Here is a 25878-nt window from a genome sequence, read left to right as displayed (position 1 = left end):
AGGCCCTTGGGTTGTACTCTCCTTAATTCTCCAGTAAACAACCCCCTCACCCCAATGTTTCCACCCATCACTATCTATCCGATTCTCTTAACCGACCCCCATTTAAATCCTTTCCTCAACTAGCAAACTATCTGCAATACTTCCAACCTTACCACATTCTCCCATCCCTCTAAGCTTCTACCCATGAAATTCTCCTCGTCTGAACACCCTGTTTTATTTATCTAGCAAAATCCTATGCATCTTTCAAGATTCCTCCATTTCCATCCAGAGGTATCATTCTCTCTTCTGCAGTATACACATCTCAATTATTGCACATTCCTTCAATCAACAGATTCACTGAGTCTCTACTACTAGTCAGCCACTATGCAAAGTGGTGTGAATATAAATAACACTGTCTTTCCATCTTCCCCCACCCCAAACACACCTAGCCTAGAACCCTGCTGGGGGCTGGGACAATCTCATTCATTTTTGGATCCCCAACGCAATGCTTTGCACATAACAAGAGCTCAATAAATTCCTGTTGAAGGAAAAAAAAAATGAAGCATTCACAAGACTGTTTACTCTGTCATGCCCCTCAACACTTAATGCACCAAGTAAATTGAGTAACTGCTGCTTTGCAAATGTTCCATCAGTGCCTGTGATGTAATATAGCCTACCTCCTTCATTTGACTGGAAGCTCCCTGAAGGCAGGGGCTGTGGCCTGTCTCCTTTCCTTCCTCTAGATCTCCCCCCGGTGCTTAATACAGAGCTTGGCTCACTGGGTTGGTCAATACGGTGACTAAGGCAGCATTCAAGACTGAACCTGTGAACGCGCTTCCCAGTGATCTTGAAGGAGGACTCTAGAGCTTTTTACCTGAGCCATGCTGATTTCTCACTTAATGCAACCCAAAAGTTCAGGGGCTTCTTGATCCACCTTTCCTTAAAAAACTTTTGTTTGAGGAACTGTCACCAAATCACTGTAACGACTCCTTCATGTCCCTTCAGTCCTGCTGCCATATTGAACTTTGTCTTCAAATAAAACTTAGTGTCCTCCAAATAGAAGATAGATGATCCAAGAATTCCTGGACTCTGCCTGGGTCCTGCCTATTGTCTGAAGAGTGTGCCAGTCTTGGTTTTCCAACTGAATCCTCTTCACGAAGTTCACAATCTGTTTCAGAAACCTGAAACCACAAAGGGAGATGGGGCTGTTAGCTACAATATCCTCAGGCCAAACAACCTGTAGTGAGCTGAAATTTTTTTTGTTCAAGCCTTCTATGTGAAACTCAGAAAGAGGACATTAGTGAAGCAGAATTATCTTTCTAGGTCGAGAAGAAGAAACTGGTCTCTTAGGCAAGGGGGAGGGAAAAGTCAACAGCAAAAGTAACTGGGGTCTCTTCTAGAGGAACTGCAACAAGACAAATGCTTGGACTTGCCATTTTTGGAATGGAAGAAGGGACCTGAGGCCCTTCGGAGAATAAGTGCTTGGCATTCGGCCTACTTGGTACAAAAGCTCCGAGTAGGCCAAACGCAAAGCTCGTATTCTGCTAAGGTGACCAGAGCAGGGATGGAGAAAAACTCAGGAGAAAAGCTGGGTGCTTGGATAGCAGGAAGAAACCAGATTAGCAGTGTGCATCAGGCAGGGCCACACGTGTGCCTTCTCCCAGTTTGCCCCAAGGTGCAGAAACTCACTGCGGAGGTGGAAGGCAGGCACGCGAAGCCCGGCGCAGCGCGTTCCCTCTTTGCCTCCCTCGCTCCCTCCCTCCCTTGTTCCCTCCCTCCCTTCTTCGCTCCCTCCCTCCGTCGCTCCCTCCCTCCAGCCAGCCAGTAGCTGAGTCGCAAGAGCAGATGAGACACGGAGAGCGCCGAAGGCCGTGCAAGGTGCGTGCTCGCGCCCGCGTCCCCTCCAAGCAAGCTCCCCCTGAGCCCCCGCCCTCGAGTCAGTAACGCTGCAGGCGCGCAGGAGGGCGGGGGGGGGGGCGGTGCGCGCGCGCGCGGACCCTTCCCCTCCCCAGGGAGCCCCCTCCCTTCACTACGCGCCCCTCCTTCTTTCCCCTCCCCCTCCCCGCGCGGCGCCCCATGGCCTGCGAGCTGCTGAAGCGCAGCCGTCTGCCTGGACGACTCTGCGCTCCCTGGGGCGCGTTCCTACCTGCCAGGCGCAGCCTCCAGCTGTCTCACCCACCGTGCGACGCCTCCTTCAGACCCCAACACACTGTGCCAACACCGTAGTTACCTCTGCCCCCGCCGGGACTGAGACAAGTTTACAAACACCAACCCCGGGCCTGCTTCCCCGGAAGCACTTCCCCCTCCCCCTTGTCCTCTCCGCCGATCTGTTATATCCACTTCCGGGCTGAACAAGCCTGGGCAGCCAGAAAGGGGGCGAGGCCGAGGACGCAGGCGTGTGGTGCAGCCACTGAGTGGATGGTGCCTTCAAGAGGAAACACAGGAAGAGGGAGGGCCCGTGGTATGGCGCGTGCGCTGTGATGTGGCAGAGCTCCGGCGGCCATTTTAACTGAGGGCAGGACGGAAGACCCTGAAACGAAGGTCCTGAGCAAGGTGCTTCTTGATGGGTTTGGTAAAGACTTCTCGAAAAGGCGCTATCACTCTATCTACCTTCCTTGAGAACTTTCTCTCTATTGTTTCTAAACTTGGAGCTGCAAATATAGCCAGAATAGTTTGTACCCGGCCTTTTCATATACCTTGGCCGTTTGTTACTTTACAATCAGGCCCCAATGTGCAGATTCTGGGGCCGCCCTGTCAACTGGGAGAGGAGTTGCACACTCTGCACACTTCTGTCGTGTACACTCAACTTCTCTTTGAAAATGGGCGCCCCGGCGGTGATCCGCGCACCCCGAGGCCAGTCTGGTTACCTTATACCAATTCTGCCTTTATTCCAGACTCTCCGGCGTCTGACATTGGCTTCGCTTGGAAAAAACCCTTAGGACTCTCCGCAGCAGGAGACTAGTCTTGTTGGAGACAGCGATTCTGGAGGGCCGTGGTCCTGGCTGCATTAGGAAGAACGAAACGAGCTTTTCTTCAGTTTTAGCAATTAGGAAGTGCTTAAGGTGGACTATGCAAAGTGCACTTGATGGAAGGAAATGTCCATTCTATTTGAGTCCCAGTTTCTGTTGTTAGGTGCTGTCAGGTTGTGAGTTTAGGAGAATTAATGGAGATAGCAAAAGAAAAAAGATCTTTATTTATGAAAGAAGATGATTCCCAGCTATTTTTTGCACAGAGGCTTCATTTCCCTGAACATTCTATTATTTGAACCACTGACGGCGACTCCTTGAGCTCTTAGGACCCTCATAAAATTGAGAATGAATAGACAGAAACAATCAGAAGTAAGTCTTTAATTTTTTTAAATTAGCTCATTTGTTTGAACAAATTCACACACAACAAAAGAATAAAAGGCGAAAAATTATTGCCCCCCCCCCACTATCCAATGCTCCTGAAGGAGCACACAATTTTATGTTTGCTATACATACCTCCAGGCTTTTTCTATGTTCACACTCCAATTTTTTTTTCATTTAGGACATATTTTTTTGAGTCCCTACAGTCTGTGACACTGTGTATTTTAGACATCTAAGTCAGTTCACACTTCAGAAATTGATGGCATAGTATTCCAGCTTATGTTTTTACTTTAATTTGTCTAGACTCATTCTCATGAACATTTAGGTTAGTTCCAGTTTTTTTTTTAAATCATGCCATAATGAACATCCGTATATAGTTACTCTTTTGCATTAGATTTGTAGGTAGGATATGTGCATTGTAAATTTTAATTCTGTGCAGTTGAATTTTAAAAGTTTGTAACTGCATTCACTCAGAACTGTGTATGAATGTCCCCATTTCCTATAAACTTCTCAATACTGGATGCTAGGAATTCTTTTTTTTTTTAAATTTATTTTTTTACTGATTATGCCATTACAGTTGTTCTATTCCCCCCTTCATTCCCCTCCACCCTACCCCCTCGTCCCCATTACCTCCCCTTTAGTTTATGACCATGTGTCTCAAGTTCTTTAGATTCTATATTTCCCATACTATTCTTGACCCCCCATCAATTTTCTATCTACTGTCTATGCTACTTATTTTCTGTACCTTCTTTCCCCTTCTCCTCCTCCCACTCACCAAGCCTTTATTATAGGAATTCTTTATATAGTTGCTAATTTGATAGGTGAAAAATAGTAATTTTATTCTAATTTGCATGTCATTAATAGTGAAATTGTTTTTTGACCATTTCGTTGTTTTTGTAAACTGCCTGTTCATCTTCTTCAAGGAAAAACGTAGTTCATTTGTCTATTTCTTATTGGTCAATAGGAGTCTTCTCTATGTTATATTAGCTTTTTATTTGTCATATGCTTTTAATCCATTTCTCTTGGATTTTTATTTATGTTTTATCTTTTTTTTCAGAGCAAAAGTTATGCTTTATAGGGAAATATTTGAAACATTCCTATATAGGAACAGGACAAGAATGTTTACCATCTAAACGAATATTCTACTAGAGTTCCTGGCCACCCCCCAAAAAATCTCATTATACTCATATGATATATTCATCTACAAAGAGAACTGATTGACAAAATAGTAAAACTAGTAAGTTCAGAAGCACAACCAGATGTAAGATTTAACAAACAGAAATTATATAATAAAATATAATGGTAACAACCAGCCATAAGAATGTCATGGAAGAATCTCATGCACAATAAAACATACTACATTTCTAGAAATAAATTTAACAGGAAACTGCAAGTCATGTAGTAGTTTTTTAAATTAGACTATTTTAGAGAAAGGCAAAAGGGCTTGGTTAAATGAAGAGTTTTAACTATATTCATTAGGAGGAAGACTTGGTATCATAGAGACCTAAGTTTTTGCTGTATGTTAAATTCTATTTAAAACAGGACTTTTCATGGAATTAAGCTTTTTTTTAATTTACATGGAAAGAAATAATTACAAGGGGAGGGAAAACCATTTGGCATACATCGAGTGGGTAGAATAATGAGTGGGGGAAAATAAAGCCATCTGTTATTTTTAACCAATTTAATGGTGTCTTTATTTACACAGAATTTAAAAAGTTTTACCTAGTCAAATCTGCCTGTGGCTTTTGGGTTTTAGTGACATGTTACCTCAAGATTATAAAAATATCTCTGTACTTCCTTCTGGTATTCTTATAGTTGTAAATTTTTAGTTTACATCTTTGTCTCAGCTGCAGTTTATTTTTTGTGTATGGTGAGAAATAGTGAGAAATGCCATACTTAATTCTCTCTCTGGCCCAGGGCCCTCATCTTGGAAATAAGGATGAATAGCCCTGGCTGATGTGGCTCGGGATTGAGTACCAGCCTACGAACCAAAAGGTCACCCTTTTGGTTTCCAATCAGGGCACATGGCTGAGTTTCAGGCCAGGTCCCCAGTTGCAGGTGTGGGAGAGACAACCCATTGATGTTTCTCTTCCTCTCTCCCTCCCTTCCCCTCTCCCTAAAAATGAATAAAATTAAAAAAAAGAAAAGAATGAATAAATAAATACCTTTCAAGCTAATTTCTAGCGTAACTGTGAGAACATGACATCATAGATGAGAAGGCTTTGAGAAGAAAGAAAAACCCTTTGCAAATCCTTTAAGTTAACATTAATACAGATTTTTGGCTTATGCAAATTAAATATACGGGGAATGCAGTATTATTTTTCTGTACTTGAAAATGGTTGAGCGGGGTGGGCTGGGATGGGGGTAAAAGGCAGAAAACTACTTGAGCAACAATTTAAATTAAATTAAATTTTAAAAAAAAGAAAATAGTTGGTTAAGCCCTGGCTGGTGTGGCTCAGTGGATTGAGCCGGGCCCGTGAACCAGAGGATCGTGGTTCGATTCCCAGTTAGGGCACAAGCCTGAGTTACAGGTTTGTTCCCAGCGGGGGATGCAAGAAAGGCAACCATACATCGATATTTCTTTCCCTCTCTCCTTCCCTTCCTCTCTAAAGATAAATAAATAAAATCTTTTTTAAAAAGTTGGTTTATTTACTAAATGTTTATTGAGTGCTTTTGTGCAAGACCTTGGAGGAAGGGAGTGGAGAGGGGCAACGGTGAGAAGTAACATTTTTTTGAGTGCTTATTTTGTATTTGGTGCTTTTCTTAAAGAATGATTAAAAACTAGCTCTCTCCCCCTAGGGATTGACAATCTAGAAGGGGAGGAGCCAGTGGCCAAAAGGAGAATAGGTGTCTCTGTTAAGATGAATGTTGAGTCCGTAGATAGTGTTTTCACTTTCTAACAATAAACCTGGCTGAAAGTACTTTCAGAAGCTACTTCCCTAATCCCTTTGCCCACAGGCCGGCCTCCTCCTGTGAGATCTTCCCTGACTTCCTCCATACACTCTTCCCTCGGGCCCACCCCATCATTTACTCAAATAGTATTGTAATGAGTACCAATTAGTGTTTTCCTGTACCCACTCTCTATAGTTTTAAGGAGAGGCCGAGTGTTTTCTCTTTTGAAGGCTACCCTGGGTTATTTGAGCTGAATTCACCAGCCTTGTCTTTCCTTCATAAGTTTCTACTCTGTTGTGGAGAACATGCCTTTATTTTACCTGTCAACCTCCCTTCTGGGGTCTGTTAGCTGAACTAGTGCACAGCGCAGACATAGCACCCAGGGCAGTGACAGGAAACAAGCAGATACTCAGCCAGTGTTTGCTGAACTAACTGAACCCAGTCCTTTTTCTGAGAGCCAGCCAGGCTGTGTGATAAATGAGCAGTATATTGCTACCTTTGTCACTCAGACCCTTTTGATGGTAATTGATTGGGGAATTGGGGAAAACACATGATGTACTAGGGTCATTCCTTGACCCTTGCATTTTGTGTATTTTGGAATTCTTGTTGCCCCTTAATTCCTCCTTAATCTCTTTTGGTTGCGTAAAAATAACCTTGAACCTTAGCCAGGTAGCTCAATTGGTTGGAGTGTGGTCCCATGCACCAAAAGGTTTTGGGTTCAAGTCCCAGTCAGGGCACATATCTCGGTTGCTGGTTGATCTCTGGTCCAGGTTCATACAGGAGGCAGCTAATTGATGTTTCTCACGTTGATGTTCCTCTGTGTCTGTCTGTCTCTCCCCCTATCTATCTTCTCTCTCTAAAATCAACAATATATCCTTGGGTGTGGATTTAAAAAAATAATCTTCAATTATGTAAGTAATGTTAACCCAGACTGGTATGACTCAGTGAATTGGGTGCTGGCCTGTGAACTGAAAGGTTGCTCGTTCAATTACTCTCAGGGTACATGCGCCAGGTCCGAGGTTGGGGGCATGCAAGAGGCAACCACACATTGATGTTTCTCTTTCTTCCTCTCTCTCTAAAAATATATAAATAAAAATTTAAAAAATAGAACAGGAACAGAATCAGAGAAATGGCAATCACCTGGAGGGGTTATCAGCAGGGATGGGTGGGGGAGGGGAAGAATGGGGGAAAAGATACAGGAAATAAGAAGCATAATTGGTAGGTACAAAATAGGGGGAGGGTAAGGATAGTATAGGAAATGGAGAAGCCAAAGAAGTTATGTGTACAACCCATGGACATGAACTAAGGGGGAAAATGATGGAGGGAGATAAAGAGGAGAAAAAAATGGGACAACTGTAATAGCATAATCAATTAAATGTACTAAAAACTTTTAAAAAATTGAAAATATAATGAATGCCAAACTGTAATAACAATCAAGGGGCAATGCCAATTACAAGTGATCATTGCTGCCCTGACCAGTGTGGCTCAATTGCTTAGGTGTCGTCCTGCAAACCAAAAGGTCACTGGTTCAATTCCCAGTCAGAGCACGTTCCTGGGTTGCAGCGGTTCAGTCCCTGGTCGGGGCGCATATAGAGGCAACTGATGGACATTTCTCTCCCACATTGATCTTTCCCTCTACCTCCCTTCCCTTCTCTCTATAAATAAATAAACAAATAAGTAAATAAACAAACAAATAAATAAATAGTATAATCTTAAAAAAAACAAGCAATCATTGCTATTTATTAATTTAGGTCCAGTATTGCTAGGTCTTCTGACTTTTTTTTTACCAGAAGTTGAAACTATCTGTAAAAGTGACAATTATTTTAAAAATATTTTAAAATACACTGTGAGCCATGCAAAACTTTGTCTGAGGGTGGGAGTTGGCTCATCATCTTCCCATCTGTGACCTATACTTTAGGCTGTGAACTTCATGAGGGCAGGGCTGTGGTCTTTTGCTCTCGTTTGTGCCTCCAGTAGCCACCAAAAAGTGCTTGGAAATACTAGATATTGAATAGATACTGAAGGGGGAAGGAGGGAGGGGTCCAGAATGCAGGAAACAAAAACTTGAGGGTTTTGATGGCTTTTATTTTCTCTAAGAAATTTGAGCTGAGAGGAGGAAACAGACAAGGTTGATAGGTCAATAATTTGAGAGTGTATAAAATTTTTATTATTTTATTTTTCAATCCTCACTTGAGGAAATTTTAAAAATTGATTTTAGAGAGAGGAAGGAAGAGAGAGAAAGAGAAACATTGACTGATCAGTTGCCTCCCTGACACGCCCCTTCCCAGGATCAAACCTGCAACCCTAGGTATGTGCCCTGACCCCTTTGATTGAACCCAAAACCTTTTCAGGTATCGGATGACACTCTAAACAACCGAGCCACTGGCAGCTGTGGGAAATTTTTTAAATAATCACTACAGAGAATTGGAGATAGAGCTGAAAATAGAAAAATAGTAATGTTGTCAGGCAGTGTTGAATTGAGCATAATTGTTGCTGCATCTTCCCCTGCAGATGGCTGCCTCTCTCCTGTGATAGAGAAGTATGATGTGGTCTGATTCTCTCTTCTTTGTCTATGATCTGGTCTGAGTTTGTTTGTTTGTTTTGTTTAATCTCCAGAAGTCTTTGGATTCTCTGTTGCTTTGAAACATTACAGGGTGAGGTAAAAGTAGGTTTACAGTTGTAAGTACTTGAAACACAGTTTATTCATGTTATTATTTATTACTTATTGTATTATTTTCCACAGGAACAACTATGAGCCTACTTTTGTCTTTGTGTTGGTCATTCAGCAGATGCTTTTATTTATTTGTTTATTTTTTCAATAACTCAAGCAATACTTAATGACAAAGAGTCAGAGTAGGTTCAGCAGATGCTTTTAATCTATCCCTCTCTAAGGCTTTCTTCGATATTTTTTCCTTTCTCTTTCTGAAACTTTTATTAGTTGACTATTGAGCCTTTTGGATTGATCTTCTAAAATTATTATTATCCATTTCTATATTTATCTTTCTATATAATTTTATTTTGTAATTATTTTTATTAATTTTTAAAAAATTTCTAGGCTATTTTATTCCATCAGTCTGTATGTCTATCCTTATGCCAATACTGCTGTTTTTTTTCTATTTAAAAAATTTTAAAAATACATTTTATTGATTATGCTATTTCAGTTGTCCCATTCCCCCCTTCATTTCCCTCCACCCTGCACACCCCCTCCCACCCACATTCCCCCCTTTAGTTCATGTCCGTGTGTCACAAGTTTTTTAGCTTCTGCATTTCCCATACTATTCTTGCCTTCCTCCTATTTTCTACCTGCCATCTATGCTACTTATTCTCTGTACCCCCCACCCCTCCTTCCACTCCCCTGTTGCTAACCCTCCATGTGATCTCCTTTTCTGTGGTTCTGTTCCCATTCTAGTTGTTTGCTTAGTTTGTTTCTGTTTTTGTTTTAGGTGTGGTTATTAGTAATTGTGTTTGCTGTCATTTTACTTTTATCTTCTTTTTCTTAGGTAATAAGTCCCTTTAACATTTCATGATATAAGTTAAACTCCTTTAACTTGACCTTATCTGAGAAGTTCTTATCTGCCCTTCCATTCTAAATGAAAGCTTTGCTGGATAGAGCAATCTTGGAGGTAGGACCTTGCCTTTCATGACTTGGAATACTTCTTTCCAGCCCCCTCTTGCCTGCAAGGTCTCTTTTGAGAAATCAGCTGACAGTCTGACGGGAACTCCTTTGTAGGTTACTGTCTCTTTATCTCTGGCTGCTTCTAGGAGTCTCTCCTTCATTTTAATCTTGGCTAATATAATTATGAGGTGCCTCGACGTGTTCGTCCTTGGGTCCAACTTCTTTGGGACTCTGAGCTTCCTGGACTTCCTGGAAGTCTAGTGCCTTTGCCAGATTGGGCAAGTTCTCCTTTATTTGTTCAAATAAGTTTTCCACTTTTTGCTCTTCCTCTTCTCCTTCTGGTACCCCTATAATTCAGATGTTGGAATGTTTAAAGATGTCTTGTTGGTTCCTAAGCCTCTCCTCATTTTTTTAAAAATTCTTCTTTCCTTGTTCTTTTCTATTTGGTTGTTTCTTTCTTCCTTCTGGTCCACTCCATTGATTTGAGTCCCAGTTTTCTTCCCATCGCTATTGGTTATGCTTCATTTCACTTAGCATAACCTTCATTTTTTTAATCTAATTTGCGACCAAATTCAACCAATTCTGTGAGCATCCTGATCACCAGTGTTTTGAACTATACATCTGATAGACTGGCTATCTGTTCATCACTTAGCTGTATTTGCTGTGGAGCTTTGATCTGTTCTTCCGTTTGGGCCATTTTTTTTATCTTGTTGTGCCTGTTACATATGAGGGGCGGAGCCTTAGGTGTTCACCCTGGTGAGGCAACCCAGTTGCTGGGTTGTGATGCTGTATGTGGGGGTGGGGTCCAAGAGGGAGCAATGGCCTTTGCTCTGCTCTCTGTTGGATCTCAGTCCCCTCTGCCACTTCCCACAAGCAAACTGGGCCCTTTCTGGTGCTGATTCCCGTGCAGGTGGGCTTGTGTGCATTCTAGGACCCTGTGGGTCTCTCCAACGAACTCTCCTGTGAGGCTGGGAGTCTCTCCCTGCACCTCAACCCCCACAGGTATTTTCAATCGGTGTTTTGAGGCTGTATTTCCACATGCTGGGACCCTGGGTTGCACAGTCTGTCTCGCTCCCCAATTTTGCCTGGTTTATCTGCATGCAAATGTAGGCCCACCCAGTCAACTGCCTTGTACACAGTGCCTGGCTTCACAATTGCTGCCTCGCTGGGTCTGTCTGTTGCCACCCTGCGCCCGGGGTCTGCCAGCCACTGCCTGTACACCCAGGGTCTGTCCACTGCCATCTTGTGCGCCCCAGGTGCCACCACTTTTTGTGCCGCGACCCCTCTCTATCTGGCTGCCTGACTCCACCCCACTTACTGGTCTGGATGAATGTGTCTATTTTATCTACTTGGTTGTCCGACTTCCATATAGTTCAATTTTTCTGTCAGTTCTGGTTGTTATTTGTTTCTAAATTTTTGTTGTCCTTATTTTGGTTGTGCAAGGAGGCACAGTGTCTGCCTACACCTCCATCTTGGTCAGAAGCTCTACATGATTTTCTTGGCTTCATTTTATTTTTTTAATTTTTATCAATTTTTTTAAAGAGAGAGAGATAAAGAGAAACATTTATTTGTTGTTCCACTTATTTATACATTCATTGGTTGATGCTCGTATGTGCCCCGACTGGGGTTTGAATCTGCAACCTTGGTATATTAGAATGATGGTCTAACCAACTGAGCTATCCACCCAGGGTCCCGTGTTATTTCTAATTTTTTTCATTTCAGTTGTTTTTAAAATATGAGAGCTTCTTCTTGTTCTCTGAGTATTCCTTTTGGAGAGCAATCAATTTTTTTTCATGGATGCAATGTCTTCTTGAAGTTTTGAGGCTTTCTTCTGCTCCCTGCATCTCTCTTCTTCCACCAAATGCCTTTTTTCAGTTTGTCTGTTTTTACCTCTGTAGTTCATGTTAGGCATTCTCCTTAAATATGTGATAACCTTTGGCTGTCTGTTTGCTTATATTTAAGAACAAGGCACTAGGCATATTGAAGAGCCCATGTGCATGGATAGGCAGTATTGACTTGAGGTCAACACTGACCAAGGACTGAAATAAGAGCTTCAGTAGGTTTATTCTCTGGGGCTCCTGAGGTCAGTTTCTCTAGAGAGGAATCCTTCAATCTGGCCTCGGAGGGTTTACCTTTGGCTGCTGCTTGTGAATGCTGATTGGAAGGAAGGAGTTGATTCAATTTGTAACTTCCTCCTAATTCTTCCAATTTTAGTACAATGCCTTGTCCTCACCTCCTGCTGTGTCTGGTGACCCTACATCCAGGCCTCCTGTTTCAATTTCTCTGGAAAACAAACCTCATGCTTCTTTGGAAGTATTGGGAGGGGAGTCACCTGGCTGAATGGGCAAAGGGAGAAGAATGAGGATTTAAATGTTCCTTATACAAATTTTTCATATTTTTAGCTGTGCCCCTTCCTCCTGCCTTCCAAGATAGCTAGTGTTTTTAATTCCTGAGCCTCTTTGGGCCACCCGCCCCCACCAGAACCAGATCCTTTCCCATTGGCATAGCCTTCTGCATACATACTGGTTTTGACTTTCTGTCATTTGCTTACCCAGTTACCACTTTTTATTTGTTTTCCATCTTCTACCATTATTGACATCTCTTGCCTCTCCTTTCATTTGCTTTATCCTTCTGGAATTAAAATTCCACTGATGTGACTTCAGTGGGGTTTCAGGAAGGAGGAGTGGTAAACATATGTGTTTAATTGGAATGAACACAGTGGCCATGAATTTATAGCAATGCCAATTTGAATGGTTAGGTGGTTTTCACTAGCAGAATCCAGCAGTTCTGGTGCATTTGGTAAGAGAGTGGTCAGTTGGATTAGGGTTTTGCCAGGTGTGTTTGGTGGAAGGACAGTAGGGCTGGGAGTTGAGGATTTTGGACAAAGAGTGGTTGAAATGATTGACCATACAATCTAGGTTGTATTAGTGAAGGAAAGACGGATATGAAGGAGTTGATGGTTACAGGAGCTTATGCACTAGAGATCCCATGAAGTCAGAACAAAACCTGTGACTTGTGGGGAAAAAAGCAACATCTTAGCCAGGGGCTAAAGTGCTCTTCCTAACCCTGTTCATGTCTTTTTGCTTTATCATTCCGTATTGCAGGTTAATCTCCTTCTTGCTTTTAAAAAGAAAAACTCTATTCGGGAAGGGTTCTTCCCTCTTTCAGGTACCCAGGACAGGATTCTGTATGGGGAACGAGGGCAGTGATGCCTCACCTTCTGGTTTACCCCTGGAGGAGACTGGGGTGTCCAGAGCCCTCACCTCCAGATTTCATTTCTGAAAGGCAACTAACATGGAATGAACAAAGAAGGTGCCAGGTGGATGGAGCCAAGTTCTTCCCTGCAGACATTCCCTTTAGAGCTGTGGGCAAGGCCACTCTCCAGCCAGGGGTTTCTCTCTCTTCACTAGTCATTTCTCCCTGGCAAACTCCTTGCAACCTGTTTTCCACCCAGAAAGAGAAAGGAATGTCTTCCCTGGCCTGCTTGCCACATCAAGGGCCTGAGCTCCTATGAACACCAGCAGATGCCTTGGAGAGTCTCTCTTTAAACCCTTATTTTACAGACACTGAGGTCCTGAGGTATCCTCACTCCTGGCCCAATGGCCTTGACATCACAGCAAACTCAGGGCCTGAGAGAGCTGCACATGAGACAATCAAGCGTGATGGTCAGGGGTAGGGGCTTCACAACCTGACTCACCAGGTTCAAATCCAGCTCAGCCACACACTGGCTGTGTGACCTGGACAAGTTAAATACATGGCGTCTCTGAAATCTTAGTTTCCTCATCTTCAATTGTTGGTAAAAATCGTACTCCAAACAGTTGTGGAGATTAGAGTACTACATATTAAGTATGTAGTGTGGCATATGGTGAGTACCTACTTCAGTGGTACCTATTTTTATTAGCCTCTGTCCCCTGAACCTCCCAGCATAAACATCTCACTGCTGCCGCCCAACAGAGACCTAGAGTTGAGTGCTGAGGAAGGACACGCTCTCATTCCCAAGGCGTAGGCTAGTTTCCTTATGAGCTCCAAACCCAACCTACTGAGGAAAGTTTAAGGCTAAGACCATGTGTCACAACACCACCAGTGTCCCTTGGACCTTTGTTATCTACTAGTGTGGAGTCCGGTGGCTGTTGACAGGATGACGTTAGAGCAGCCCACCTTGAGGAAGGTTCCTCCCTTTCCACATTTTTTTGATCCTCTTGCCCCCTCGTCTGAGGGATTTCCCAGGCCTTGGTGTTCGCCCCTCTTTCCTGGGCCATCTCTGACCCTTCTCTCCCGGGGGCGGTGGAGTTGGTCGCAAGGCTTCAGCTGAACCCTGACTCTTAAATCTGCTTTCTGTTCCAGCATCTTATCAGAGCCCTGGGCCCGCCCACCTCCCAGACGAGTAGCTGTAGTCCCAGGACACCTCCACTTGGATGAGTGTTTCCAAGAAATAACCATTTTACTTTCCATCTGGCTTCCCATTTCTGTACTCAGTTTCTTTCAGGGGCACAATTATTCTTCCAGTCACCCATGCTTGAATCCCCAGGGTCACCTTTGACTCTTCCTTCTCCTCCAACGTACATTCAATAAGTGTTAAATTCAGTGCAACCCAGTGAGTGCCAAGCCTGCATATTCCTCTGTCTGTCCTTTTCTAATGACCCCATCTAGTCAAGTGTGGATCACCTCATGCCTGGTTTCTGGCTACAGCCTGTTACCTCTGTATCCTGCTACTATATACCAGTCTTCAGATAGTATCAACTTCATCACATTTTTCCTTGACATACAATCTTTCAGTGACTTCCCACTTTCTGCAAGACAAAATTTAGATTCCTTGGCCTGGCTGGCACTCTGGGCTCCCCATAACTTCATGCAGCTGTGCTCCTGATATCACTCTTGCAGACCCTTCCTCCAGCCAGCTGGACCTTCACTCACTCCCAGTGTAAGCTATGGAAATCCTCCCCTACCCCTGCGCGCCTCCCTTCCTCCTTTTCAGCAATTTCATTTCTCCTGCCTACTTTGAGGATTCGGCTCCAGTCCCCTCTTATCTTCACCAGTCTTCAGACTTCACCCATCTCCTGTTTTCCTGAATAGCCCCTTGGGGTCAGCATCCAGCCAAGCCCTGGGTGATACCTGCTGCATGTGCATCTGTGTCCTCCCTGTGGGACGGGGAGGCTTTCTCAGTCCCAGCACCCTGTCATGAGCACAGCTGGTGTTCACTTCAAACTGCCACTCCCTGTTTATTGAGCACCTCAGCCTGCAAGGCACAGGGTTATACTTACTTAGCAAGATCCTTCCTCAATGTAACCTCCTGTCCTTCCTGCTTTGGGAGAGGGCTTTAGAGCTCAGGACTGTTCTGAAAAGACTGGGGGTTGGGATGCAGAGATAGGCCTCTGAAGCTTGCCTAAACCATTTCACCTCCACTGGTCTTTCTCAGTACCCCCCCAACCTCAGTCTCCCCTCCCTTTGCCCCTCTTTGCCTGCCAAACATCTCCCAGGAACCCCACTCTGGACCCTTTGCTTCAGGGTGGGAAGCCCTTCTTCCTGCTGGCTTTCTGCATATCTTAACTCTCTTGTTAACGTTAACGTGGCTTGTGTTTTTGCCTTTTGTCTCATTTTCTGCCTTCTCCCTGTCAGCTAATGTTTATTCAGGGGACTTAACCTATTGTTCCTATCCCAAATCTGTGTACATTTTCTTAAGGGCAAGGTCATGACAGTGATGTCATGGTCATGTGACTGCTGCTTATACCTCCCTCCCTCTGCTGCCCCGGTCTTAACATTCTGAAAATCAAATTGTGTGCCCCGCCTCCAGCTTGCCTGAAGAGAGACCTGAACTGAAAGGTAAGGCGCTGTTACTGCCTTAGGTGGGCAGTGGCCACTAGATTTCACATGCTCGGTGCTAACTGCCTTTTTTCCTCTCATTTGTTTCAACTGGCTTTCTCCCTAGACACTCTCAGTTGCCCTTGTCTGCACAGTGAAGGCTGGAACTGAGCTGCAGGACTGGAGCCTTTAGGCACATTAAGACATTGGGATTCTTGCTGGTGAGGTCCAGGTTGGGTACACAGGCTGAGTAGGGAATAACTCCTGCTCTGCTCATAGATTTTATCCTGATGGCTGACTCCCAACCACTCCTCTCCCTTGACTGGGATCCCGTGGCTGCAGAAGCCTTGCTCCAGGATGTGTTTAGGATTGTTGTGGATGAAATCATTTGGAAAGGGACCAGTGCTACTGAGAAGGTGGGTCCTTTCTCACTTCTCTTCCTGCCCATCAACCTGGTTCAGAACTCTGCTCCTTCTACAAGGCTTCTCCCCAAACTTTATTACCATCTCACTGTGTGCCTCAGGGATTGGATACTGGGTCTTCCTATACTTATTTACCGTTGCTCACGTGTTGCTTTAAGTGCACATTAGTGGTGTCTGTGTATATGGAGATGTGGTTTGGACAGCCAGGTGATAGAATGTCTAAGGGCCCCCAGAATCTCCTGCTTCTCCTCCGAGGTCTGTGAGTGGAAGGAGCCAGAGGAGCTGAAGCAGCTGCTGGATTTGGAGCTGCAGAACCAGGCGGAGTCACAGGAGCAAATTCTGGAGCGGTGCCGGGCTGTGATCCGCTACAGCGTGAAGACCTGTGGGTCCTGGGTGCTGGTGGGAGGAGTGTTTGGAGTTTGTACCCAGCTCAGCTCTGAGCTCCCTGCCCCCTTCTCCAGGTCACCCTCGCTTCTTCAACCAGCTCTTCTCAGGGTTGGATCCTCACGCTCTGGCCGGGCGCATTGTCACTGAGAGCCTCAATACCAGCCAGTGAGCCATGCCAAGGGCCCCACCTACCACTCCACGAGGGATATGGATTTGCACAAGACTGCCCTAGGGGGAGGGGAAGAAAACGGTTTTGGCCCCATCTCTGTTTTCTGAGAATCTCCGCTGCAGTCTTTCCCTTTTGTGCTCCCTCCCTCTCAGCTTTCTCCTGTCTCCTGATCCTAGTTCGTTCTTATTCTTGCTTCCTTGGTTTTTCGACACCAATTCTTCCTTTCTTTGGGCCCTTCCCTTGCTCATTCTCACTACCTGCTCTCTTTGACTCCTCTGAGAATCTCACCTGGCATCCCTCCCTGTCCCTTCCCTTTTCTCGTTTTTCCTTCTCTTGGCAGGTACACTTATGAAATCGCCCCTGTGTTTGTGCTCATGGAAGAGGAAGTGCTGAAGAAACTTCGGGCGCTGGTGGGCTGGAGCTCTGGGGATGGGGTCTTCTGCCCTGGTATGTGAGAAGGGGAGTGTTTATTGGCCTTTTTAAGGGTTCCTCCTTCCCCACAATGCTCTTGCTCTAAGCGGGCAGGGAGGGGGCATTCCTCTCTGTTTCCCATCCAGCTGGGCTCTGGCCAAACCAGAAAGAGGCTGCCCAATACTCTATCCCTGCATTTGCCAAGAAGTCCCTGGGATCAGTGCTCCTGTGCCTGCTCCCCGTGGGCTGTTTTCGATGCAGCTCAGGATATGTTGGGGGACAGTCAGATCTAGATTCCTGGGCTGTTCTTGGCTCTCAGTACATTCGTAGAGCCCTGCGAATTTGTGACCAGGGGGCCAACCAGTTGTGTTTTTTAATCAGTTCTGGGTGGAGAGGTCAAGAGAAGCAAGCTCCACTGTCTCTCTGTCTTGCCCTCATCCCCCTCTGTGACAGGTGGCTCCATCGCCAACATGTATGCTATGAACCTGGCCCGCTATCAGCGCTATCCTGATTGCAAGCAGAGGGGCCTCCGGGCGCTGCCACCCCTGGCCCTCTTCACAACAGAGGAGGTGGGGAGAAGGCACAGGCCTTCCTTAAGCTCCTGATTTTAATCTCTAGCCAGCGGGGTCTGAGATCTGTCAGGTTTTTTGCCTGCCCAGACTCATATCCTCCAAGGCCAACCTGTCCTCAAGCATCTGTGCTTCCTTCCAATCAAGGGGGCTCCCATTCACCTTGTCTTCAGTCTGGGGAGTGGGGAGAGGAAGGGTCAATGAGTGAGGTGAACACAGTCCACGCACTTTCTACCTAGAGCATAGTCCATGGACAAGCAGCATCAATATCACTGGAGCATTTATTGGAAATGCAGAATCTCAGCCCCTACCCCAGACTTATTGTATCTGACTCTGCATTTTAATCAGATACGCCAGCAATTTGTAGGCTCATGAATGCTTAAAAAACCCAGGTCTACAGGGGCTTATCTATTACAGCTTACACCTGACTTTTATTAGTCTCTTCCCTCTCCATCCTCCCTGCCCTCCCACCCCTAGCTTAACGCTCTGATTTCCTCCACAGTGTCACTACTCCATCAAAAAGGGAGCCGCTTTCCTGGGATTTGGCACCGACAGTGTCCGAGTGGTCAAGGCAGATGCGAGGTGACAGTCCTGCCCTCGTGGCCCTGACTGGGCTTGGTGCTGCGTGCTTTCTTGCTGTGGGAAGCTCTGGCTGCAGGTCCCCCCCTCTGCTGTCCCCTCTCTGTTCCTGCAGAATTTTCAATTCTGTCTCCCAGATGTCCCCTGAGATGTTCACCCTTCTTAGGGAAAAATCAACTCTGTGGCTTTTGTATTGCTAAACCCATATTACGCTGATCTCAACACTTCCTAGCCTAGAGAACCAATTATGTCTTTACCCACTCAGTTTTCTTTTCCAGAGGGAAGATGATCCCTGAGGATCTGGAGAGGCAGATCTGTCTGGCCAAGGCTGAGGTGAGTGAGTGAGGGGCACTGGGGTGTGCAGCAGGGTGTGGAGCTGGGTCGTGTCCCTTCTCGGTGGGTTCTTTGGGCTCTTCCCACCCAAGGCTTTCCTCATCCCTCTTCTTGATCTCTGTGCCTGCCTCTTCTGTGGGCTGAAATGACCCATGGGAAACGCGAGGGGTGAGGAGACTCTGGTCCTCTCAAGGACTCTGCCGAGACCCACAGGCAGGATCTGACCCCAAGAGAAAGGAGCAGGACTGAGTTATTGAGTGGAATCCCAAGGTGGCACCACAGAGAGGGTGTTGGGGGCCTGAAGTGTCTTGTGGAGGCTTTCTCTGCTCTGGGAGGGTCTGTACAGAGAGAACTTTGGGAAGATGTGCGCGCCAGTGGTGAGGAGCGCAGACCGTGAGCAGTGGGAAGTGTGGAGGCCCGGCACCCTCCACACGGGGGGCTACGCGAACTGCTGCAGCCAGTGTGGAGGGCATTTTGGTGCTGTATATACATTTTTAAAGTATTTTAAAAGTATCAGATACTTTTAAAAGTATCTGATTCAGAGTCCCACTGCTAAGATTATTCTATAAATCATCATCATAGTAGTTTGAATTCTGTGCACTGAAGCAAAGTGTAAAATTAAAAAAATTTTAATGTCAATCAGTAGATAAATTATAATACCATATCTGCGTGTCTTGGTATGTTCCTTTGTAAAATGAACATAATGTAGAAGTTACCATGTAGGACTACTATAAGGATTAAATGAATTAATACATGTAAAGCACTTAGAGCCCATGAAGCACTGTATGAATATTAGCTACTATTTGTTATTGTTATTATTAGAGTAGTACATAGATATTTAAAAGAATAAGATGGGAACATATATACTAACATGAAAATACCTCCACTATAGCCCTGACTGGTGTGCCTCAGTTGGTCGGGTGTCGTTTCACAAAGCGAGGGGTCGCTGGTTCGATCCCTAGGGCACAAGCCTGGGTTGTGGTTCCGGTCAGGAACCACCTGGTCAGGTGTGTGTGTGTGTGAGGCGCAGCCATTCATGTTTCCCTCTCACATCAGTGTTTCTCTCCTCCCCTTTTCTCCCTTCCTCCCCCTCTCTCTAAAAATAAATAAATAAAATATTTTTTATAAAAAAGAAAATACCTCCATTATGTATTTAAGTCTACATATAAAAAGTATATATAGCAAATTGCAGTACAGGAGGGACAGTTCAAGCTTATTATTATTTAGAACGATAGGAATTTATTGAATAGGGATGTTACCTCTGGGGAGCAGTATGAGTATCAATTAGATTTGTAGAGTATTACTGTTTATTGTATAAACTTTTTTGGTAATAGCTTTATTGAAATACAATTCATTTATATGCCATACAATTCACTCATTCATAGTATACAATCCAGGTGTTTTTAACATATTTACAGAATTGTGCAGCCATCACTACAATAAATACTAGAATACTTTCATCAGCTCCTAAAGAAACCCCATACCTTCTAGCTGTCAGTCACCCACACTCCCATACTTCCCATTAGGCCACCACTAACCTGTTGGTGTCCCCATGGATTTGCTATTCTGGGTTTTTCATGGGGACGCAGTCATAGTGCACATGGCCTCTGGCGATGAACTGCTTTTACTCGGCATAATGTTGTCAAGGGTCGTTCCTGTTGTAGCACGTACGAGTTCTTCATTCTTTCTTAATGCTGAATAATATTCCATTGTGTGGATATGCCACAATTTATTTATTTATTTCTCAGTTGAAGGACTTGGGTTGTTTCCAGTTTGGGGCTATGATGAATAATGCTATTCTGAACATTTGTGTACATGTTTTTATGTGAACATATGTCTTTCATTTCTCTTGGTTATGTACCTGGTGGTGAAATTGCTTAGTCATATGGTAGCTCCATGTTTAACCTTTGAGGAACCATCAGACTGTTTTTCAAAGTGACTGCACCTGCCTTGGCCAGTGTGGCTGATTTGGTTGGAGCGTCACACTATAACCAAAAGGTTGTGGGTTCGATGTTTGATCCGTGGTCAACACGCATGCCTGGGTTGCGGGTTCCATCTCCAGTTCGAGTGTGAACTGGAGGCAACCAGTTGATGTTTCTTTGTCATGCCAAGATTTCTTTCTCTCCCTTCCCCTCTCCATTCCTCTCTATGTATAAATCAATGGAAAAAATGTCCTCAGATGAGGATTTTTTTAAAAAAGTGACTGCACCAGTTCGTAATTCCAGCAGCAGTGTGTGAGGGTTCCAGTTTCTCCCCATCCTCACTGACAGCTGTTATTTCTCCTTTTGATTGTTGCCATCTCAGTGGGTGTGAAGTGGTACCTTGCTGTGGTTTCGATTTGCATTTCCGGGTTGATTGATGATGTTGAGCATCCTGTCATATGCTTATTCTATTCTGTTCAAGATATAAGTCCTTTATCAGACATATGATTTGTAATATCTCCTTCTATTCTCTAGTTTGACTTTTCACATTCTGGATGGTGTCCTTTGAAATACAAAAGTTTTGCATTTTGATGAGTTCCAGTTTAGTTTTTCTTTGAGTGCCTGTGCTTTTGATGCCATATCTAGGCAGTCTTTGCCCAACTCAGGCTCCTGTATTTTCATATAAGAGTTCTGTAGTTTTAGTTCTTACATTTAGTTCTATAATCCACTATGAATTAATTTTTGTGTATGACACGAGAAAGGGGTTCAACTTCATTTTTGAATGGCTTGTTAAAATACAATTTATTGGGATGATACAGGTTAATAAAATTGTATAGGTTTCGGGTGTACAGTTCTATAACACCATCTGTGTACTCTATTGTGTGGGTCATCATCCCAAGCCAAGTCTCCCCCCATCATCATTCATCCCCCCTTTACCCTCTTCTACCTCCCCTCACCCCCTTCCTCTCTGGTCATCACCACACTGTTGCCTGTGTCTAGGAGGGTTTTGGGCTTTTTGTTTAATCCCTTCATCCCTCTTACCCAGCCCCGAAAACCCATCTCCCCTCCGACAGCTGTCATCAACTTTTTTTTTTTTAATGTGGATAGCCAGTTGTCCCAGCACCATGTGTGAAAAGACTATTCTTTACCCTACTGAATTGTCTCTGCATCCTTGTTGAAAATCAGTTGGCTGTGAATGTGAGTTTGTTTCTGGATTTTCAATTCCGTTTCATTGATCTGCATTCTGTACTGTAGACCACAGTGTCTTCATTAACGTAGCTTTGTAGTGAGTTTTGAAGTCAGGAAGTGCAAGTCCTCCGACTTTGTTCTTTTCTTCAGGTATTTAGGTTCAGCTTGTCAGTTTCTGTCTACAAAGAAGCCAACTGGGCTTTTTTAAAATAAATATTTAAAAAATTTACTCATTTTTAGACAGAGGGGAAGGAAGGGGGAAAGAGAGAGAGAGAGAAACATTGATTGGTTGCCTCCGGTATGAGCCCAAATCAGGGACTGAACCCGCAACCCAGGCACGAGCCCTGACTGGAAATCGAACCAGAGACCCTTTGGTTCGCAAGCTGGCACTCAATCCACTGAGCCACACCAGCCAGGGCAAAACATTAATTTGATGTTATACTTATTTATGCATTCATTGGTTGATTCTTGTATGTGCCCTGACTGGGGATCAAACCCACAACCTTGGCATATTGGGACAACACTCTAACCAACTGAGCTACCTGGCCAGAGCTATCAATTCTTTTTTAAATGTTTAGTAGAATTCATCAGTGAAACCATCTAGGCCTGGGCTTTTTTTTATGATTTAAACAAAATACTAATTCAATTTCTTTATAAACTTTTGTACTACTAGAAATTTTTAAATGACATTTGATCTTCCTACTGGAAAGATCAAATGCCTTACTAGGCATTGATATTTGAAAGAGTATGAGCCTTGGAGATGGACTAACAGACTAACTTAGATTTGGGTTCCTTCTCTGGAGCTTCAGCTTGGGGACAAGTTTCTTCACACCTCTGAATCTTAGTGTTTCACCTGCAAATGGAGGGAGATAGAGGTACTTTGTAAAGTTGAAAGGGCCCAGGTCAGGCATGCAGAGTTTAGCAATGGGCTGTGGCACCAGTTCTCTGGGTTGCTTTTTAGATGACATTGCAGCTAAGCCTCTTTCTCCCTCTGTATTTTTGCATTAGGGTGCTGTGCCGTTCCTGGTCAGTGCCACTTCTGGCACTACTGTACTGGGGGCCTTTGACCCCCTGGAAGCAGTTGCTGATGTGTGCCAGCGTCATGGGCTATGGCTGCATGTGGATGTGAGTGGGATGTGGACCTGAGGGTGGGCTGGGCTGAGCTGAGGCCACACCCATGCTGCTCCTTCTGCTCCACAGGCTGCCTGGGGTGGAAGTGTCCTGCTGTCACAGACACATAGACATCTCCTGGATGGGATCCACAGGTGCCTGCAGCTCCTGCTCCCGAAATCCCACCATTCAAATCCTTGATCCATAGAATAGTCACAGTCTAGGGGCAGTGGTGGAAAGACATTGGTGGGAGGGGGATTGGAGAGATGGTTGATTGGGACTGGGAGTTCAGATGGCAGACATGGCAGTTCTTCTGACCGCTGGGCTGGGGTGAGACTAAAGCCCCATTGCTGAGGTCTAGGAAGGGAGAGGAGCTTAGCTAGACAGCTTAAGGAGGAGCCAGGTGACCCAGCTCTGCTGTACCCACCCCAGGGCTGACTCCGTGGCCTGGAACCCCCACAAGCTCCTCGCAGCAGGCCTGCAGTGCTCAGCTCTTCTTCTCCGGGATACCACGGTGGGTCTGCCCATGCCCCTGGCCTTGTCCCATCTCTCAACTTAGACCTCTGTCTTCTTTTCTCTCTCTCCTTAGAGGGGGTCCTGGCCTTACTGTGTTCTCCTTACCATCCCACCTGAAGCTGCATATCTGCGACCACCCTAATTCCCTGTAATGGGCTCTCTCGCTCCCCCATGGCCTGTCTTCATCCAAAGGAAAACGTTTCCAGCTTAAAGTTGGAATTGAAGGGACCTGGGTTGAGTTTGGGAAGAACTTGGGCGTTGGGAGGAAACCCAGACAGAGCTGGATGGCAGCCATCCCACCAGTGCCACCTGGTTCCAGGGAAAGGAGCTGGTGAACCGAGCTAAGAGGTCCGCTAGTAAAGTGCTGCAGGAAAGCTGGGTGGGGAGGGTGGGTCTGACAGCCTCCCACCTACCCACAGAATCTGCTCAAGCGCTGCCACGGGTCCCAGGCCAGCTACCTCTTCCAGCAGGACAAATTCTATGATGTGGCCCTGGATACAGGAGACAAGGTGGTGCAGTGTGGCCGCCGTGTGGACTGTTTGAAGTTGTGGCTCATGTGGAAGGCACAGGGCGGGCAAGGGCTGGAGCGGCGTGTGGACCAGGCCTTTGCCCTTGCCCGGTAGGAGTGGGGGCAGTTCCAGTTCTCCTCCCCAGGTCCCTTCCCTGAAACCCCTTACTGCTCTCAGTGCCTCTCCAGCTCATTCTCTGGGTCTGTTTTATTTTCTTTCCTCCCCCACTTGTGATTTGTCACTCTCTATTCGAAGTTACCTGGTGGAAGAAATGAAGAAGCGGGAAGGATTTGAGTTGGTCATGGAGGTACAACCTACCTTGTGCTCTTTGTTCCTACACCCCTAGCCTACCTTACATGCAAAGCCCTGATGGAGGAAGAGGAACAGTGAGGGGGGACAGTCCCTCTTCTCAGCTTACACCTTTCTCTTCCGCATTCCTCCCAGCCTGAGTTTGTCAATGTGTGTTTCTGGTTCCTGCCCCCCAGCCTGCGGGGCAAGCAGAAGAGTCTGGATTACAGTGAAAGGCTGGCTAAGGTAGGCTTTCACTCCCCCCAGGCTCTGGTTAACCCAGTGAGGGGACTAACGCAGCTTGTGTATTTACGCCACCTGCCGGTTTTGAATGGTGTGGCCTGTCCCCTTGCTGATCTATTGCTCCTGAGGTGGGGACATGAACTGGAAAACACCAACTTGTCCTCATGGCTGTGGGGCTGGGGATGGAGAATAAGGTGTTTTTCTGGGAAGTAAGAAGCCAGAGAGGGGGGTTACAAGGGTAAGTCACCAGTGTGCATAGACCCATGTGCTGGGACTTCTGCAGGGAACTCAGGTCCGGGGCAGAGACATGAGGCAGGCAGATCATGGAAGAGCCTTAATCCCTGATACTGGGGACAAGCAACCCAGTAAGTCCAGTCCAGACATGCCTCCTAGAGGTGAGGAAATATGTCACAGGTCCCTAAGTATAGGTTGGTGGTAGGTGCTGCAGATGATCTGAAAGGACAAGAATGTTCTTGCCCTGGAGAAGTAATACTTAGAAAACAAGACTTTCCAATTCGAAACCGATGTGTTCGAGGAACTCTTGTAAATACACATGTTAGATTACAGGGTACAGATAAAAAATATTACAGGAATTCAGAGAGGGAGAGAAAGTGTTAAGGACGACTGGGACTTGAAGTTAGACTAAAGCAGCGCTATGAATCAGGGAAGTCAGGATTTGACAGAAAATGGCCTGGAAAGTAGGTGAGATGGGGAATAGGCCAGATGGTAGAGAAGGCCAGGCAGGTTGGCTATGGTAGAAAAGGTAAACTGGGGCCATGGTCAGGATCAGAGCAATGGATGCTACCTCCGGGAGGTCCCTGGATGGGAGGGAAATATATCTTGGGTAACTCATTGACCAGGAAGCCCCCCACCCTCACCTGACCCCAGGCTGCAGCTTGACATTCTGCACCCCTTCCACAGGTGGCCCCGGTACTCAAGGAGCGCATGGTGAAGGAGGGCTCCATGATGATTGGCTACCAGCCCCATGGGACCCGCGGCAACTTTTTCCGCATGATTGTGGCCAACCCTGCACTGACTCAGGCCGATATGCTCTTCCTCCTTGATGAGCTGGAGCGGCTAGGCCGGGACCTCTGAGTCTACTCCTTCTACCGTCGGCCTGGACAGCCCCTCGCCCTCACTGGCTCTGCGTATTCCCGCCCTGTGTTCTCAAGACCAATCTTTTTAGAAAGCAGAATGGCTGTAACAATGTTTATATCCCTTGGCCCACTAACTTTCCTATTAAGTAGTTGATATTAGGAGAATGTCTAATAAACTATAGTGTATCCTTATTATGGAATTTTAGTCTGCCTTTAGAATTATTTTTAAAAAGAATTTTAATTGGTATGAGAAAAATAATTTTATTATGTTATAAAATTTGAATATAGTACTTTATTATAGTAATATCTGAGCTATATTAAAAATACATAGGAAGAGAGTGATGAAATATGCCAAAATGATCGTAGTTTTTTTCCTGCAATGGGATCATAGGCAATTTGAAAGTTAACTTCTTTATACCTTTTGTGCTCTCTCCTTTTATTGTTTAATGAATATACATTACTTTTATAATAGAAAAATAATAAAGTAGAATTTTCAACTATA

General features: G+C 45.2%; 2 protein-coding genes across 8 annotated transcripts in view; one reads left to right on the top strand and one right to left on the bottom strand.

Annotated features, from left to right (window-relative positions):
* Positions 1-2261, bottom strand: part of ZNF740 (zinc finger protein 740) — a 7363-nt gene extending 5102 nt beyond the window's left edge. For 2 of the 3 annotated variants that reach the window (XM_037137537.2, XM_037137535.2), the window contains exons 1-2: positions 2126-2261; positions 854-1160 (exon numbers count right to left, since the gene is read on the bottom strand). Coding sequence is in view for 2 of the 3 variants with exons in the window: in XM_037137535.2 (XP_036993430.1) it covers positions 854-862 (9 nt within the window). In the remaining variant the exon portion in view is untranslated. The other variant, XM_037137536.2, reaches the window with a different exon arrangement.
* CSAD (cysteine sulfinic acid decarboxylase) lies at positions 1773-25878 on the top strand. 5 transcript variants are annotated; one of them, XM_037137533.2, is made up of 16 exons: positions 2281-2532; positions 2874-3317; positions 15913-16049; positions 16311-16437; positions 16517-16607; positions 16952-17058; positions 17476-17591; positions 18094-18173; positions 18449-18503; positions 22622-22738; positions 22814-22878; positions 23156-23237; positions 23659-23858; positions 24004-24055; positions 24193-24282; positions 25201-25878. In XM_037137533.2, exons 3-16 carry the CDS (start codon positions 15924-15926, stop codon positions 25372-25374), a joined length of 1482 nt encoding a protein of 493 aa, XP_036993428.1. In that variant the 5' UTR covers positions 2281-2532; positions 2874-3317; positions 15913-15923; the 3' UTR covers positions 25375-25878. The 5 variants fall into 5 exon arrangements, with proteins under 5 accessions (XP_036993426.1, XP_036993428.1, XP_036993427.1 ...); XM_037137531.2 differs by lacking the exons at positions 2281-2532; positions 2874-3317 and adding an exon at positions 1773-1857; XM_037137532.2 differs by lacking the exon at positions 2874-3317.

The sequence above is a fragment of the Artibeus jamaicensis genome, unplaced genomic scaffold (genome assembly GCF_021234435.1).
Source record: "Artibeus jamaicensis isolate MK-2021 breed Jamaican fruit bat unplaced genomic scaffold, CSHL_Jam_final contig_233, whole genome shotgun sequence".
Lineage (NCBI taxonomy): Eukaryota > Metazoa > Chordata > Mammalia > Chiroptera > Phyllostomidae > Artibeus > Artibeus jamaicensis.
The sequence above is the reverse complement of the archived record's forward strand: the minus strand, read 5'-3'. Positions and strand labels throughout refer to the sequence as shown.

Bases quoted from the DNA above. Each gene is read 5' to 3' on its own strand.
- CSAD (XM_037137531.2), top strand. From the start codon at position 15,924: ATGGCTGACTCCCAACCACTCCTCTCCCTTGACTGGGATCCCGTGGCT. The intron at 16,050-16,310 runs GTGGGTCCTTTC...TTCTCCTCCGAG, and splicing joins GGACCAGTGCTACTGAGAAG to GTCTGTGAGTGGAAGGAGCC. The intron at 22,879-23,155 runs GTGCCTGCAGCT...TACCCACCCCAG, and splicing joins CTCCTGGATGGGATCCACAG to GGCTGACTCCGTGGCCTGGA.